At 40.9% G+C, this 18,015-nt stretch overlaps 1 protein-coding gene across 5 annotated transcripts in view; it reads left to right on the top strand.

Annotated features, from left to right (window-relative positions):
• The window catches only part of LOC129178146 (MAM domain-containing glycosylphosphatidylinositol anchor protein 1), a 214,328-nt gene that overhangs the window by 80,306 nt on the left and 116,007 nt on the right, over positions 1-18,015 (top strand). For all 5 annotated transcript variants that reach the window (XR_008569757.1, XR_008569758.1, XM_054770068.1 and 2 more), the window contains exon 4: positions 8,970-9,144. Coding sequence is in view for 3 of the 5 variants with exons in the window: in XM_054770068.1 (XP_054626043.1) it covers positions 8,970-9,144 (175 nt within the window). In the remaining 2 variants the exon portion in view is untranslated. The remainder of the gene's footprint in view (positions 1-8,969; positions 9,145-18,015) is intronic.

Below are 18,015 nucleotides of genomic sequence, written 5' to 3'. Positions count from 1 at the left end.
GTGGACCACGTTGATCGGCTATGGAAAACATGCTAAATGTTGTCTGCCACTACTGCGTCAGTTGAAATCATTACTTGCCGGCAGCAATTGAGCTCTCAAAGAAATATATTTCTTAAAGTTAACCTTCACTTCAGTGGTGCTGCGTAAGACTGCAGAGGCTAAGACCTAATGGTGTCGACTGGTGACACATTCATTATCGCGACAGCCAGTTCCTCCAAGCTAATGTTGAAATGGTGTCTGGAGTGTCAGGTCATCTGGTAGCGCCAGTTAGCATAAGCAGCAGGACCCCGCCATGCTACATGGTTTGGAAAGGCACCACACAAACCACTTAGCAGGAACACTACAGGAAAGGCTGACGATAGGCAGCAAGTTTTAGCATCAAGGCTTTAAAGGAAAGATTGTTTCAATCAACTACTGACTGTTTCAAGTGCGGTATTGACCCAAATGTAAAGCGACCCTGAATATAAAGACTTTTTCAAGGCCTTTTGTAAAAAAAAAAACAAAAAAAAAACTAACCTGCAACCAATGACAAAAATAGACATATTCAAGGAGATTGCAATGAAAAAAATACAGTAAAATAAATAGTACATAAGACTAAATAGTAGACCTCAAATCTAAGATGACCTGTCTTTTTCAGACTTTATTTCTAGAGCCGTGGTCGCATACCCCTTCAGAGATCCAGCTAGAAGTCAGGTACCCCATTCCTGCACACTTAAAAAACATAAATCACACAATGAAACATCTTTTCATATATGATTAAACATATTATATGACATAATAAAAAACATTTTTCAAATGCACACATACAGTAGGCTGCTAATTTAAATCGGAGAGGGTTTGAGAGGAGTATTTCCTGGCAGTTTTGTGTTCTGTGTTCTAAAATGTGGTGAACTGTGATCTTTATGATTTTTGCTGTGCTTTGGTCTGCAGCAACATGGAAATTACCAGTATAATGCAACTAATGTTACATGTAAACGTAATAATTATGAAAACAAAGGCACATAACGTACAGAAATCATTTAGGAAATTAATTCAACATGAGGCTTGTTACTGCGCCAGAGCTAACGTTATTAAACCTCACCTTTGTGCATTTACATACAACGTTAACATTTGTGAACAAGAACGAGGTGAAAGGAAGAATAGAAAATACAGTGTTCCCTCGCTACATCGCGGTACACCTTTCATGGATTTGCTCTTTCTCAGATTATTTTAAAAGGCACTTTTTTTAACAGCATATGAACACACATTGTGGTCTGCATCCTTGTGGTGTGTTAGAGTGATCTATCGGTGCTCTGTTGCATGGGTCTGTTATTGTATTTACTACTGCTACCAGTAGAGGGTGTTGTATACTCATGTGATTTGAAGACGTGTCCAGACATGTCCACTTCATCGCAGTATGTATACAACCACAACAGTCCTGATTGGCTAAGGGAGAACCCGCCCATTGTGTTCTGAGTTCTGACGTAGATTATTGTCAATCAGTCGCCTTCTGCAGGACTGCCTGTTTCCTGTTGTATGATCGCTAGTGCGCCTGGAATACTGTCTTCGGTTCATGGAGGACGACGAGGTGGAATATTTTTCTAACAAGGATACAAAAACGCTACAGCCTAGTGGCGCCAGGAAAAGCCACAATCAGAGGAGTGAGTCACTTAATTTCTTGTGTCCAATCTTGTAAATTGAACATTCAAATTCAAAGAAAATTTGAACTTTAAGAGTGTTTAAACAGGAGAGAAATGTGATCAAATGTTAATGCCTGTCTGAGAAAAGTGCATTAAGTGTATGGTGAGGGGTTTTACGGCCTTAAAAAATATATAATAATTGTACAAAAATATAGTTGGCTACTTTGCGGATTTCACTTATTGCGGGCTATTTTGGGAACATATACCCCGCGATAAACGAGGGAACACTGTACGTCTGTCTGCAGCGTTGGAGAAAGTCATCCACATAAGTCTCAATCTGCATCACACATGGTGGCCGCAACGCCCGAAGAAGACATATACTCGTGAAAGCTTACTTACACCTGCAAATAGTCAGTGTATCCAGTCAGCGAACAAATGACAGACTCGTACGCTGAGGAATCTATGTCCCATCTACGTCTCGGCAGACAGGGACAAACAAGCCTGGTACTTTCCCAATATGTCTGGTGATCTTGTACTCAACAATGGGACTAGTGTTATACAGTTGCTCCTTGTTTATCACGGTTAATTGGTTCCACACCCGACCGTGATAAGTGAATTTCACCCCATAACACCCCATAGTCAGCTTTACACTCCTATTATTATTTTGTTTACACCACATTGCGCAGGCTCCAGGATCACTGCAGCCAATAGCAACGGCCGCCAATAGCAAAGCCAGCTCCCGAGCTAACTAGTTAGCCTCTCCAATGTACTTATTCTAAATTTAAGAAAGTGTTTCAAACAGAGTGGGGAGAAAGGACAAAGTAAGAATCCAAAAACTTACCACTTCGACACAGAATGGAAGGAGAACTTTTTTTCAACATCTCATGTCGGACATGCAATATCTGACTTCATGCAGTGTGAAGGTAATGTAGTTTAGCGTCATGTCTCATCAATGTAACATTACTGGTGACCAGAATACTACATATAACTTCTTTCAGTCTTTTTTTTTTTTTTTTTACCAATAATGCGATGTTCAAATCGCGATATAGCGAAGGACGACTGTATCAAGTTTGGCACTTTCCCGATGGAAGCAGAAGAGGTCATTGTTTTTCATTAGAAACACAAACCACATTTCGATATAAAAATAGTCAAGACCTCATGCTATATGCAGCAGGCGTGTCTATGAATAGGATCGCATCACACGTACATTACATTACACTAGGTACCCTCTTGCTCTACGGATCGCTATCTTAATGGCTATTATTATTATTATTATTATTATTATTAATGAAACATAACTTGAGTAAGTGATAGTGCTATGATTTGGTATGCGATGTGCAAATGACATATGTATAAGAAATGCTGTAGACCTACTGTATGTTGTTGATGCAACAAAATGTCATATGTTGATGTAACCAAGAAGCATAACAATGTAGGAAATGTATCAAGTGACTGAGCTCCGGCTCATGATGTTTTAAAAGAAGGTTTGCTGTAAACAAGCACATGATTTCTTGGAAATGTTTTGCTAAGAGGAAATCATGAGACTCCTTAGAAGTGTCTTGATGATGCGACGGAACCAACACGAATCTTTTAGAAGTGTGTGTTGATTCACTGCAGAGGGAAATTGTCTGATTGGATGCGACGGGTTTTATAGTCTCCTGCAGAGGAGAGGGAATTTCCACCTGAAAAGACATCTCATTGGACGGTAAAGGGACTTTTCAGTGGAAGGAGACATAGGAGCGTTCGACACAGAGTGTATAAAAAGAGCAGATTTTCTCATCTGCAGGCTTTTTTAAATGAATTTCTAGATAAAAGTAATTGGAGTTCATGTGTCATCTTTAAGGCTAGTTATGCAAGTTTTTATAATTTTTATAATTTTACAGTTTATATGCACTTGCCCACTCTGCTATTGAACTCTTTGTCTTTGTAACATCTTAAAAGTGTCAACCAGAGTCTTCTGTGATATAAACAAGTTGAGTGGGTGCGGTTATGTTTCAACAGGTCCCTCCGAAAGCTAGCAGATGGATAATTAACTCAGGTCCTTACCAAGTGCAACAAACCATAAAGAGGTGGAGCAGCTATAAAGTTCAGTATTGCGTACATTATACACTGGTTACTCTATTGTGCGTAGTCTGGATGTAGCGGCACGCTGTTAAAACATGGGTGGATTTCCCTCACTCCTGACTTAAAAGTCTCACCTTCGATGTGGGAGATTAACTCTTAAAACGGCGAGTCAGACGGGAGGTGCGCACGCTGAAGGAGAAGTTTGGTCTTGCACCCCTGAGGTGACTAGGGTTTAAACAATGTCTAAATATCCCTGGGGGGATGCATCAGGAGAGGTGTCAAAAAAAGTGGTGAGCTACCTGTAGCTCTGTTAAAGGCAAAATAGAGGAGAATGGCAGGTGTTTTTATGGGGGAGGTTGAGTATAGCATCCTTTGAAAACCCCAGTACAGACATCCCTCGCTACATCACGGGCGAATTTTGCAGCTTCACTATCACAGTTTTTCAAAAAATTGTTTTTTCAACCACACTTTTTGTGGTTGAATATGGCCTAAAAGAAAATATGCATATTTAAGCACATTTTAAGTATTGTTTTAAGAATTTTAAAGCATAAAAATACGTAATTGAACTACAATACAAGTATAATGCATTAAGAAGACACATTCAATATGCAGTATTCTCCACTGGTCACGAGGTGTCAGTAGGTAAAAGAAACGCACCAGACTTGATTCCCGGAACAACAGGCTTTTATTGCAGGTTTGAATGATCTCACTGCAGGCACAATAAAAATAACATGATAATCATAATAATAATGATATTAACGCAGGCTACTGTTGCGGCCGTAATCCAGCTAAAACTGAACTCTGAACCTCCGACGTGACTTCACACATTTATTGCAACACATTTATTGCAACACACATGAACACAAGTTTCATTTATGTCTTAAACGGCTTATTTCCTCCGATTATATCTACTATATTGGGTAATATGAGTGTAAAGGTAGGGCTGTTATTTCATGTCTAGAGGGCTCTAATAATGTTGGTCATACACAGGTTTTCTATGGCCTGTGCTCTAACTACCAAATTATTCCATTTCTAAAGAAGAAATTAACGGCAATAAATGAGGGATTACTGTACACAAATTCTGATATATTGTCTTCGAAGTCAACATAAGATATGGAGTTGTATTACTCTTGGCAGTGATGACTTGCAATTATGCATTGTTGGTTTTCAAGTGTACATCATTCCGTATATAGTAATGTTCACAACAGATGTGACCACGAATGGAAATTTACATGCCTGCCTTTGTTAATGTGTTCATCATATCGTCTATTTGACTGGGGACATGGTGGCGCCGTCGATTTCATAAAAACAAGCGGTAAAGTGAGAAATGCATACCTCCATTACTGGAATGACTTTTTGTCTAACATCAGAGTTAAGATAAAGTAAGCATACACCAAGTTAAGAAATGCAGCATATTTCACATTCAGTGTAGCATCTGTTGCTGTTGTTATTGTAACCGGGGCAGTGTTATGATGCGTCAGGGTAGTGTCAAAGATGCCATTATGGGAATTTGGCAGCTGTTTAAGCAGGAAAAGGTGTTGTTTAACACACAAAGCAGTCCCTCGCTAGTCCCCCACCGCCCCCAACCGCGATGTTCTGACAAGTCTTCATTCATTTCCGTATTGAAACGTATGTATGAATACATCACAGCTGAATGCAGAACCAGTGAACTAAGCCTGCTGCTTCATGTTGAGCCATCTCCCAGGGGGTGCCATACCTTCTCAGCACATTATACCCCAAAGTTAAGAGCTGTTTTAAAAGAGAGAAAAAAGTCTTTTAACAAAATGTGTGTGTATGTCTATTGGAATGTGCATCATTTAAATTTGAAGTGTATTCCAACTCAAGATCTAATACAGAGTTGGACTTTGCTGTACTTTGTAAAGGGCAAAAAAGAAGAAAAGAGGCCCCCAGACATTAAAAAGATGATAGCACTGAAAGATGTCCACATGGGACTTGTTGAAGGAAACGAGAGAAGAGAAAGAGCAATAGAAGGTCTGAGGAGGAAAGCGCATACAGGTGATGGCTTTCAGCTGGAGGGTGTCGCAGGCTGACAAAAGCGACTCTCTTTGCTTGGCTGTCATCTGCATCACATTCATGATAACTCTTTTATTCACATTATCAGCACTCCACTGTATTCACTTTCGTCTGCCATCCCCGGCGGAGGAACTCACACCACCTTTTTCTCTAGCCGCCGCATAGCTGACAACCGCTCTGTTATATACTCTATATCGCTCTCTTTTAGTCTGGCGCACGCACACACAGACCACACACCAGCCAATAGATCTCCTGCACCTCTGAGGCACCTTTGGCTTAGAAAAGGTTATAACCCCTACACCAAGTGTTCAACCTCCATATAATGCTCACATGTACGAGACAGACATGACAGCCAGAACATCATCAGTCATCTTATTCGGGCCCAACGACAATTTCCACTCAATTTAATTTGCATTTGTGAATAATATAGATATTTTTCCTTTCAATCTGTTCTTTTAACCCATTAATGGCAACATATGCTAGCCAGTGGTGTTGTTCTTATATTTTTTGGTTTAAAAAAAAAATGCAATCTTGAGCCAGACCCTTAAACTGTTATTATTACAACCGCTGTTATTATTTAAATATTAAAAATCAATTTGAAAAACTGTTTTTAACTTTAAAGAAACAGTTAATGTTGCTCTTTTCAATGTATTGCATTTGGAATTGTCATAGAAGTGAAAAAATAAGTTAACCTTTGTAGCAATTAGGGGTGGGAATCTCTGGCCACCTCACGATTCGGTGCGATTACGATTCAGAGGCCTGCGATGCGATGATAAAACGATTATTGATGCATCTTTTTTTGTGATCAATAGTTTTTCATACAACATTTTTTTTATATATACAGGTAGAGTTTATTTTTACTCAGTGTGTACTACTAACACAAAGCATATTTGCAACAATCCACAATTAAAATAAACATGAAATAAAACCAGCAGGAAAAGTGAAGTGCACCAGTAGCAGCATGTAGGAAATTAACAAACTTCAGCATATTCTGAGTAACCAACATAAAAAAAACAAATCTGTCATTATTCACAAATAAATAACAGACTTCTGAATTCAAACTAAACTAAAATAAAATAAAAACTGCCTCTGGGAGAAGAAACCTTGAACAGAATCCAGGCTCTGTGGGGAGATCGCCTCTCTTGGCCGGTTGGGTTAAGATAGAAAAATAGACTAGACGAACAGAGAGCAGATCAAGTGAGAAAACCGGAGAGTCTTTATCTTAGTCCAAGGAACATACAGGCGTGTCTCTGATACATATCAGTGTATCAGGAGGAAGGGGTCAGCTAATTATATGCTTGAAGAAAAAGGTGAGTTTTGAGTTTACTTTGAAATAGAGAGAGGATGTTTTTCCATGGTTCCATAACAGATGAGCCTAATAACTAAAGGCCTTAACTGCAAAAAGGTGAGTTTTGAGTTTACTTTGAAATAGAGAGAGGGTGTATTTCCATGTTTCCATAACAGGGGAGCCTAAGAACTAAACGTCTTATCTGCCCTTCTACTTCTAAAAATTCTAGAAGTCGCAAGTACGTGTAAATTCTGGGAGAGAGGTGTTCATCTGGGTTGCTAGGGCACTAGAAGCTCTCTAAAATATACTTGCACAGAAAGCAAAAGTGTTTTTGCTTTTACAAATGTCCTTCAGCATACACAAACAAACCCGAAGAAAAACATCAGTTGCTCCAGACAATGAATACCTACATGACATTCAATTAGTTCATATTCTGAAATGTATTCACATTGGTATTGTGAGGTAATTTTCTACTCATCTTTCAACCATTTATAGTCTGTAGTACTTCCAATGCTCTGTTGGAAGTACTATAAAAGAACAACAATGAACACCTCACTTTCACAAGTGTGAATTACCAGAGGAGCCACTAAAGCGTGAACGGACAGAGTTTGGTTCATTGCTCACCTTGGCCGGTTGGATCAATGGCAGTGTGCCTCATTTAAATCCCTCCCACAAACAGAGCTGAATCAACAGACAGGGAGTGTTTACACAGGCCCTGATAATCCGCTAATCCATATAACCTGCTTTTTAGCACACACACACACACACACACACACACACACACACACACACATCTGCACAGTGCTCGACACAAGGGTGAACATGTAAACTGGCGCCACATGGGAGGAGAAAAGCTGTAGCACACACACTGTACCAGTGACTTTTGCCCATTATCCTCTGTGACCTCCTCTACAGGACAGGGCTGATAGCCTCATAGAGGTTGATAACCGATAGAAGGGTTAATGGGGATTAATGGGATGCACACACACACACACACACACACACATACATACACACACACATGCAAGTAAGAATAAAAGTCAAACACTGATGAGGCTGTCGTGTATCACTTGAGTGTACGTTTGTGCGGTAGATTAGGCACGGAGCTGTCGGGTGAGCAGCATCCTCGCGGCCTGATGGGATAATTAAAGCGTGAAAAGCCATATAGAGTTTGTCAGAAATGGTCTGAGTTGAGCATCATGGACACCACAAGTGCAGCGCTTAGTGTCACTCGACGGACCGGGCTGATTTTATCCCCACAAGTAATGAAGGAAAAACTCTAATCAGTGAGTCAGACAATCTAATGACTTCATCACCAGTTTGCACTCATCCTGTCTGTTTTTTTTCCTCATCGAGTCATGCTTTTCTGCTCATAGACATTCAAAAGGAGTGTTTAATGACTAGTTTCCTTTGCTTTTGTAAACAGTAATTCATCTTTTAAAGCAGGGGATTTCAAAGTGTGAAGCTCCAGGGGAGGAGCAGCTTGAGAAAATAAAGAAAACATATTTCTCAAATCTACTAAGATAACTTCAGCTATGTTCAAAAGCATTGATTGTTAGTTCCTTGGGTGAGCAGAAAACACCATGAAATATTCTGCAGGAAATCATTTTTTCCAATAGTCGGGCAAGGCTGACTGTGCTGCACTTTGAAACCCCCTGTTTTAAAGATACAACCAAACAGCATCTATCGATCTGATACATTTTTTTCACAATCCAGCTGATAATTTTTTAGGTACATTTTTCCATTTCCATTCCCTATTCTTCCACAAGGTCACGGGTTTATTCACACACTATTGCTGTCTCTGCGTATACGCTTATTATAAACGTATCACTTATACGCTATTATACGCTATTAAGTTATTATTGTTTTACGACTTGACAGAGGTCAAGTTGATATATTTGTGGCTTCTATTGTCCTCTAATTGCCTGTTTGAATGACATGTTCTCCTCTCTCCTCCTATCCAGATACGATGGACAAAGACAGCTGGCAGCGCCTCAGACAAGTTCCAGGAGACATCCATCTACAACGAGACGCTGCGCATCGAGAGCATCCAGAGGGTGCAGGGAGGTCGCTACTACTGCAAAGCTGACAACGGGGTGGGGGTGGCTGCCATCAAGTCCATCCGTGTAGATGTGCAGTGTAAGTGGACTCAGAGGAGGAGCACTCCTTCCACATGGAGCTGACTATCACGATAGAGCCATTCCCACGGCCGAGGAATGGCTAAACCAGGGATGAGATGATAGTGGCGAGATTGGCGGAAGAGAGATGAAAGACAGATTGGGATGATGAGATTTCATGTGGGAATGGCTTCCAGGAGTATCTGATGACTTATGGCGGAGAGGATGAAAAGCATGGCTTGTGGATCAAGTAGAATTTTTCTATCTAGGAGTACAGATAAGAGTGGTGCAACACATTAAAAAATAATATCCCTGCCGGTAAAATGCAGGGATAATGCAGGTGTGTGCTACACACATTGGTCTAATTGCCAAAAAAAAGCGTCAGATGCTCCTGGATAAAAAGTGAAGTCAGTTGGGCTTAATTACGTTTTTGCAACAGTTAGTCCGGGTAGCACGGGCTCCCTAACCCAATGCTTCTCAGGTCACCTTTATAAGATGGGTACATATTACAACCCGCTAAAATGAGTAGATCCATGTTTACGTAAGGCTCACTTCTTTCCAGACTTCTGTATATCAGTTGAACTGTAGTCTGGAGTTTGTAGCAAAAGCAAACTGTTACATTAAAAGGGCCCTTTTTGTCTTAGACACTAATAATTACCAGGCACAATTCATTAACCTCAGTGACAATCTCAGCACTGTTGGTGGAGATGTTGCCCTTACACATGAAAAAAGCACCTTATTTCAGTAAAAAGCTCAAGTTTACAAGAGTATTTGCAAAGCTGCTTCGACCTAAAAGCACAGACCCACTTTAATAGTTTGGGGACCTTGGGTTTTTGTTTGTTTTTTAAATATCTATGGCTTGTTTTTAATTGTCCTTGGGGGTTCTGATCATGAGAGCACTTAAAAGTACGCAAATTCACATTAGAATCTCGTCTCTTGTGTGAAGCAAATGCATAATTACATTTGCCCATGAGGTGTCCTAATTTTTTCACTACTTCGTGTATTTCTGCATGTGACGTCACTCTTCTAACTGCTGAACCTCTGCACACAAACGGGGGAAAATTTGGCAAAACATGCACCCCTTCTGTGCTGCCTGCCGTATTATTTTTTCTGACAAATACACTGCCTGGTGGTAGTTATTAAAACCCCAAAGTTGTGCCTGGTAAGTCAGATTGATTTAGAAATTTTTCAATGCAAGACACCCACTGTACCTTTAAAGTGTTTAGCCAAAATTTGGGACTGACTGACAAACACACATGTCTATAAAATTTAGGGCCAGATTGGTTGAAAAATATGGCCGCCATTATCTTTGCAGGGGCGCCAGAGAATGATATGGCACTTCTACTAAGCAAATGAGTTTCTACTTCCACTTCCACAGAGGGGATGAGTATATTAGACACATCTGTATCAACCCCTTCTGTTTGGCCAAGGATGCATTTGCATTGACACTATCTGCATCCACATCTGCACTTGTGTTGATGTGGTCAGATCGCCGAGGATGCATGGTTAGAAACAGCCTGAGTAGTGTCATTTGTTGACAACGGGACCAACGCCAATTACATCCTCAAAACTCAGCACCCAGTCAAATCATGATATCAAGATACAAACATGATATGACCGGAGGGTGTTATATTTCATTTAAATGGGACCACTGAGAAGCATTGTAGTGTTGTAGGGGCCCCGTGCTGCTGCTTGTGTCACTGTCCCACTGTCCCTGTGAGTCAGGAGCCAGGTCATGGCATCAGGTTAACATGCACCCGTACGTACACACACACACACACACACACACACACACACACACACACACACACACACACACACACACACACACACACACACACACACACACACACACACACACACACACACACACACATTTCTCCCTACAACAACCTGCACACTTGTGTCCCCACTTAGATGTAATTGACTACATCTATTCATTTTCCCTGAACAGCTCCTTCCCTCATTGATTCAATCCTTTAAATGGTCATTTTATAGACGATAACAGAAAACAGCCTTATTTTCCAAGGGCCTATAACACAAAACAATCAATTCTGTGTAGTACGTTTGCTTAATTCATCTTGCCTTCAGTGCTGTTTTGCACACAGTCCACTTTGTTCCCCTAACTATCAAAGCTCTTAAACCAAACAATTTAACCACCACACTTAACCACACACACACACACACACACTCATTTGTCGTTTATCCACTACCCTACCTCACCCCTTAATGAGGCATCCCCTCCTTTCCTCACCCCCACACCCCCCACCCTTTCCGCTCATAGCTGTCCCCCAGGCGCTAGTGTGCCTACCCCCCCGTCCACTGGGGAGCTGGTAATTGCTGGAGGCCCTGCTAGGCTTGTACTGTCAGCCCAGTAGTGACAGGACCTCTGTGAGGCTAACCAGCTCTGACGGCCAATGCTTGTTCAATTCCCCATCCCACTCCCCCACCAACGCGGGGTCAGAAACGGTAGCGATCTGCTTCCTCCTCGGGGTGGCTGTAGAGCTAAAACAATATAACAATTAGCCCAGGCTGGCAGAGTGGAAGAAGAAACGGAGCAGGAGGTACTCCTGCCTGCGGAGGGAAGGCTGGACAGGAGAATAAGTGAGGTGGTACCATTCCAGGAATATAGCATTTTAACAGTCTCAAACAGGAATTAATGGCACAAAAAAGTTTGGAAGCGTCATTTATCATGAGCAAAATACTCGATGTATCACATTTCCAGAAAAGGGGAGACACATGGACAAAATGTTGCCACTTTTCCACAGCACGGTACCAGATTTTAAAGGTTAGTTTTTCATTTCAAAATAGAACCGCGGAAAGCTGCAAGAACTGTGCTGCATGAACACGCTGGTCGTGCCAAGACATGCTAGCAAACAGAAGTTTTATTTTAGTTTTAGTGAGGGCAGCAAAAAAGGGGAGGCCTGCAGCAAATTGGAGACTAAGGAGCACAGTTGCAATTGCAGCATCCACAGCTGAAGGCTTTGTCCCACTGCGCCGTTTAATGGTTCCGTCTGAACAACAAAGGTGTACGTTTTTTTGTTTTACTCTTTTCTATTCCTTTTTCAGCTGGTTTACAGACGTATCTAGATGTTGACAGATGACGCTAGCCATTCCAAACTTTGGACTTTGACGTTGGTCAAAATTTCCACCAGCCATCTTTGAATAGCGCTTGGCAGTTCCCAGATGTTAACCTAGTGTGTTTCTGCTGTTTTCACCGTTCCTTGGGCGGAATCTTACCGCTTTTTAAACTTTTATGACTGTTTGGTCAGGCAGACAGCTCGTTCTCTTCGAGCGACGGAACACATCCATACGCAACATGACAACATTTTGACAACAATAGGGGAGAAAAAAAAAATGTTTTCACAGCCATGACATGTTATATACTCATATTTCATGTAGGCAGATCGTTTGTTGTCACGCTTCCTCTCCTTTAGAGCAGGAAGCTGCTTATGGAAGTTCCCTGCGCAGGAACTCAAAGTGTGATAGTACTCCAAAACTAATAGTATTCCAAGATAATAGTGATTCAAATATACAGTAAATAGACGTAGATAGACCTTCAGCCGTTTTATTCGTTACCCATACTTAAGCAGACGTTACTAAGGTGCTCGTTGTTCCGTAAGCTGGGCTGAATAAAGACGTTATTCATAGTTAGACAGGCGCTTCTGAGACCTTACTCATGCTGTTCTACGTACCGTCCATGGCCAAAAAAATGAAATATTCTGCCAAATGACACCTTCTGACATAAATATTTCAACAGAGTAATCGTTGAACGGCAGTATGGGACAGAACCTTTTAGGCACAGTAGGGTACAACACAATAGGGTACACTGCCGTTAGCATTGTGTTTATTGTCGTCATTTCCAGTTGACGGGGTATGAGAAATATGACCTAATAGTACTTGCTTTTGCCAATCGAATAGTTTCAGCAGTGAGTAGATTTGCAAGTAGCTATACCATGAAGTGGAAATCAAGTTAGTAAAGTTAGTTAGTGTAAAGTTACTGAATATTGCACGAGTGTTAAGTGATTTCCTGGCCAGCATTTTCTAAAAAGTCAATTTCCATTGCCTGATCACCTAATCACCTAACCTAAAAGGCCATTTTATTTGGTTTTAGTACAGCCCTATATAAAGATAAAGCAAGTATGCATACATTTGAGAACTGAGAGAAAAATAACAGAATAAAAGTCTGGAAACGGCTAAAAAGGTAGATGCACTCACATGTCTTTGAGTTTGTGTGAATCCAGCCAACCAGTTATTGTACTAGAGGGCAGAACAAGCTGTTACTTGGGCTAGGAACAAACAAGAGTTTCCGTGCTCACAGTGCTTCTGTCATGAATGCATTTTCCCTTTCCTGCATTAGCTATCTTCAACTGCATTTTCCCTTTCACATACTTCTTTAGCACTCCTCTTTTTTAATGTCATTAGCTTTCCTTCCTCCTTTTTTGTAGCCACACATCATACAGTGTAACAGTGTGTTTATGTGTGTGCGTCCGACATGGGTCAGTTGAGGTTTCTCTCCACACAGCTTGGCCTGCCTGGCTGTAGGTCTCCAACCCCGCATGCACCTTTACTTCCTTTGAGACAATCACATGAGTGCAGGCAGGCATGCAAGTACGCCCGCACAAGGAGAAACATGCATGCATCTCCCTATTTTGCTTGTGGAGTAGATGTATTCATAATAAGTAACAATAAGTTATGTGGATGCTGACACTCAAGCATTTATCAGTATATTATTTTACTGTTTGTTTTGTTGCTTCACAGCAGGGTCATCATTTACAGTATTGAAATGCAATTATCAAAGAATAGGCTATTACATTCTCAGTTCAAAACTCACTGGAACAAAAAATGTGACGCTTTCTGAATGAAATGAAACTTGGATATACTTTAGCAGAATGATTTACTATTCACTGATAATTGTCTCTTGAGAATATAATAAAATGTTTGCTTAAATGTGAGGGGTACTCACTTTTGTGACATACACTACTGTACTTGTCTGTAGAATAGTGTTTAGGGTAAGCGTAAGAGCATTTAATGTCTTTAGCTGCTTTTTGAAGATAATGAATTACGCTTTGTCACGTCCAGTCACGCCATTAAGTCATGAGTTATATCATTTATATATGAAATGCATGTAGGCTTGATGTACGGCAGAGCATGACCAAAAGCTCTTACACAACATAAAAGACGTTGCTTACACTTTAAAAGGTGTGCGAGGGCAGTCGGGAAGGCAGAGACTGAATGGCAGATGGAACTGAAAAAGAGAGCAGAAAATGAGCAGAGAATTTCAAGATGGGAGCAAAAGCATATGCAAATTGTGTTGAGATGGAAGCTCTTATGGCCAAGTGAATTCTAATATTTAGACGAACGAAGCGCTTATTTTGACCTTTTTGTCTCCGTTATTCTTTTCATGTTCGTTGTCCCCAATCACACTAGTTTTATCCATGTGCCCTGAATTCATCCGTGGTTAAATCAGCATGGGCTTCATTAACATATATTGGACTTTCTTCTCCCAATCTGCCTTTGTGCAGATTCCAAAAGAAGCACGTATCACACAGTATTATCGATGCAGATTTGTATTGGGTATTAAACACAAATGCAACACTTTACACACTTTATCCATTAGACCTCCATCACACCGGATGACCAATGACCTGGAACCCTAACGACTGAGACAGTGGGGCAGTGAGCAGGCGAGGGTTAACTCTTAAGTAGCCTCTACTGATGGGATGGACTTGGTTCAGAGACCCAACCAATGGTATGCATTTAGCTTGGATCAGAAAGCAATACTGTATTCAAAGCAAAGAAAAGCAAACTATACTATACAATATATAGTATACTATATATATACAGTATATATAACTAAAGGGGTCCCGGTGGATATTGTTCTCTGGACAGCACCAGGTAAGTGGCGGCCTCCATGGGTCAATGGTTTTCAATATTATCATTCGTGATAATGACAAAATTGATTCTGATTATGCTGCATGGCTGTGTTGTGACAAAAGGCTGATATGTTTAAAACATCGCCGCTGGGTCCAATCTATTGCCTAGAATCAACAATATGTCATACTGACGTCTTGGTTACTTTGTTTTCTGCACTGGAAGTGTCATTTTAACACTAAACTGACGTTAATTGGATGATTGCACCTCGCACTTCATTGTTTGTGCTGTGTATTTGGGAGATTCGTGTCACTATTGGCTGAATACTTATTATTGATGAAAATGTAATTGGTAATTGTTTGGTAAAGGCTGGCTGAGGTGGCTTTGGCAACGATTTTGGAAGCCTTCCTGGCAAGGTGTACCTGGAATATCCAGGAGACATTTGAGGTGAGACCAAGTGAAAGCTGAAGTCTCGCAACTGGCCAGGGAACCCCTCAGAGTCCATCTGTTAGAACTAGGCTGGAGACAGAGAAGTGTGGGTATTCCTTCTTGCAGTCCCCCTTCCACAAAATGGGGCCCCCATGGGTAGTGCGATTCTATGCACATCGCGTGCTCTGCTTGTAGGGAGGGGTGACCCTGGCCATGATAAAAAACATTGGGTCACATACATTTTTTTGGACAAAATCTTCCGAAATGATCATGTAAACACACATTGTGAAGTAATTATATAAAGCTTGTGTAACCTTGGAACCTCTCCCCACCTGGCTCGTACTCGCATGCTTGAGAGGACTCTTACAAGGAGGCTAAAACCCATGGGTGCGGGTGCTAGTAGCTTCTCCGCTGGGCACTTCAGACGTGGCCTAGCTGGAGCATGAAGAACACAGACTGACACATACTGCTTCGAAACAAAGGTAGCTAACTTTTTGCGTTGAAAGAGAGTGTCTAAAAAAGATACCGTGACCTTTTTAACAGGTTAGCGGCAAAAACCAGCCGGTGAATCACCGGGCCGACACGCAAGCTTTCGTCCCTATTGCTCATCACATTGTGCTACATGTTTTTACTCTACCTGGTCTTCCGGATTGTCCTTATGCACGCAACATTTTGTCGCTCACTACTGTTTACACATTTCATAATGATTTGTGTGTTGCAGGAGGCCTCTATTCTCACGGATGTTGATCTTTTTAATATTTCTTTGTGCACCCGCTTTAAGGTTTGCCGGGTTCGTGTACAAAATAACTGGTTGTGTGGTTTGTTTATGCATATGGTTTATGGTTTTACATCTTTGAAACTGCCCTTCTTGCTGGAACAGTCTGCAGAGCACTCAGTTACCAGGTTCATCTGTTTCTATGGGAATTAATAATTATTGTTTGTATGTTTGACATGCATTTGGAGCGTATTAGTATGTATTTATTCTCACAATCCTCAACACCTGATAGCTCATGCTGTAAATTCAATTCCTTTTGTTAGAATTAAAGCCTACAAAATGCAACACAAATAACAGATATTCAGTAAGTGGAATCCTCGCCCTGTCCTTGTTTTTTGGAACACTTTTCACAGTTCTTTGATAGACCAGTCTGTCACAGTTTTTTTTTTTTTTACAGGCTATATGAAGGTCATCGTCAGTTTTCCCTCTGCAAGTGTTTTTTTTTTTTTCTTTAGAAATTTGAGGGCTGCATCTTTTCATGCAAGACCAGTGTCGCTTTGTGCACAGTGGCTTTTTTTTAAAATCTGAACTTTATGTGATAATAGACTCACTTGCTAACTTGTTTCAACAGTCAATAAGACTGAACTGCGATGTTGAATCTTTTGCTTAATTAAGTGATACGACTTACTTAAGAATATAGAATATTAAAGACTGGAAGTGAACAAACCATCAGTAATTGCTAGAGAATGGGTGGGATTGAATTGCCTCTTCCTGTTCTTTTTCGGACATGGTGAATTGTGTAAACATGTTTGTTGATGTAGCTTAAGCATGTTCGAAACCAAAAAAACAATATCATTGCCATTACTTTTTCATGTTCGATTAAATGTTAGGACATCAGTAGTCCTCCATCACACGGAACAAGCACATTGCTGCATTTTTACCTTCTATTATAGATCTATTTTCCAAATGTACTGCAGTACAGAGCGCTCACTTTGAATCATGAGACTGAGTATCCGCTTTGTGGTTTGTACATGGTGAGCTCAAGGGTGGCTTCAAGTTTAAAACATAGATCACATGCAGAACTGTGGAGAAGATCAGTTTAATATAGAGATGATGACTCTTCGAAGGGAGGCGGATCCGTTGGAGACGTTCCTTTCAAAGAGCTGTTCAAAAGACTGGCACGTTGTTATATTTATGTATGTTTTCAGAGGTCAACCGAGGGTAGCTTGTTTTTATCAAACAAACAACCACTGACAGCAGTTAGATGGTAAGATTTGGATCGGAATATTTGAAACTTACACATCCTACCAATATACTGTATCCTCTATTGGTGGGAATGTGTTTTCATTGTAAACATTCCTTATCCCCATGCTTTGAAAGTGGTGGTGGAAATGTGTATTTTGCAACCAGCAACGTTGACTGTCAGTTTCTTAAACAGCGCAGTCAAACCTTGATTTTCGAACGCCCCTGTTTTCACATGAGTCGTATGTTTTTGTATGATTTTCGATGACAGTGTGGTTAAGATTTTGCTTCAGTTCTGCTATCCTGTCTGTGTTATCGTACAGTATTTTGCATAGCAAACGGCTGTTTTCGATCCTTTGGTACAGTGGTAGCGTTGCTTGTTTATTCAGCCCTCTCGGATAACACATCCAACACCAAATCGCATGATACTTAGTTTACGCCAGTGATTCTCAGGTGATGGCGGACTCGTTTTCAGTGGGTCGCGGAGCTTGGCCAAAGAAATCATACGAAAATAATCGTGTGCTTTTATTCTGATAGGGTAAGATGGCGGCGCGACTGGACGCAGCAGCCAATCTCTCTCCTGATGTGTTTACATGTTTTTCTAAGCATTGTGGTTGCTTTCACCACAACGTG

This window comes from Dunckerocampus dactyliophorus, chromosome 3 (assembly GCF_027744805.1).
Source record: "Dunckerocampus dactyliophorus isolate RoL2022-P2 chromosome 3, RoL_Ddac_1.1, whole genome shotgun sequence".
Lineage (NCBI taxonomy): Eukaryota > Metazoa > Chordata > Actinopteri > Syngnathiformes > Syngnathidae > Dunckerocampus > Dunckerocampus dactyliophorus.
The sequence above is the reverse complement of the archived record's forward strand: the minus strand, read 5'-3'. Positions and strand labels throughout refer to the sequence as shown.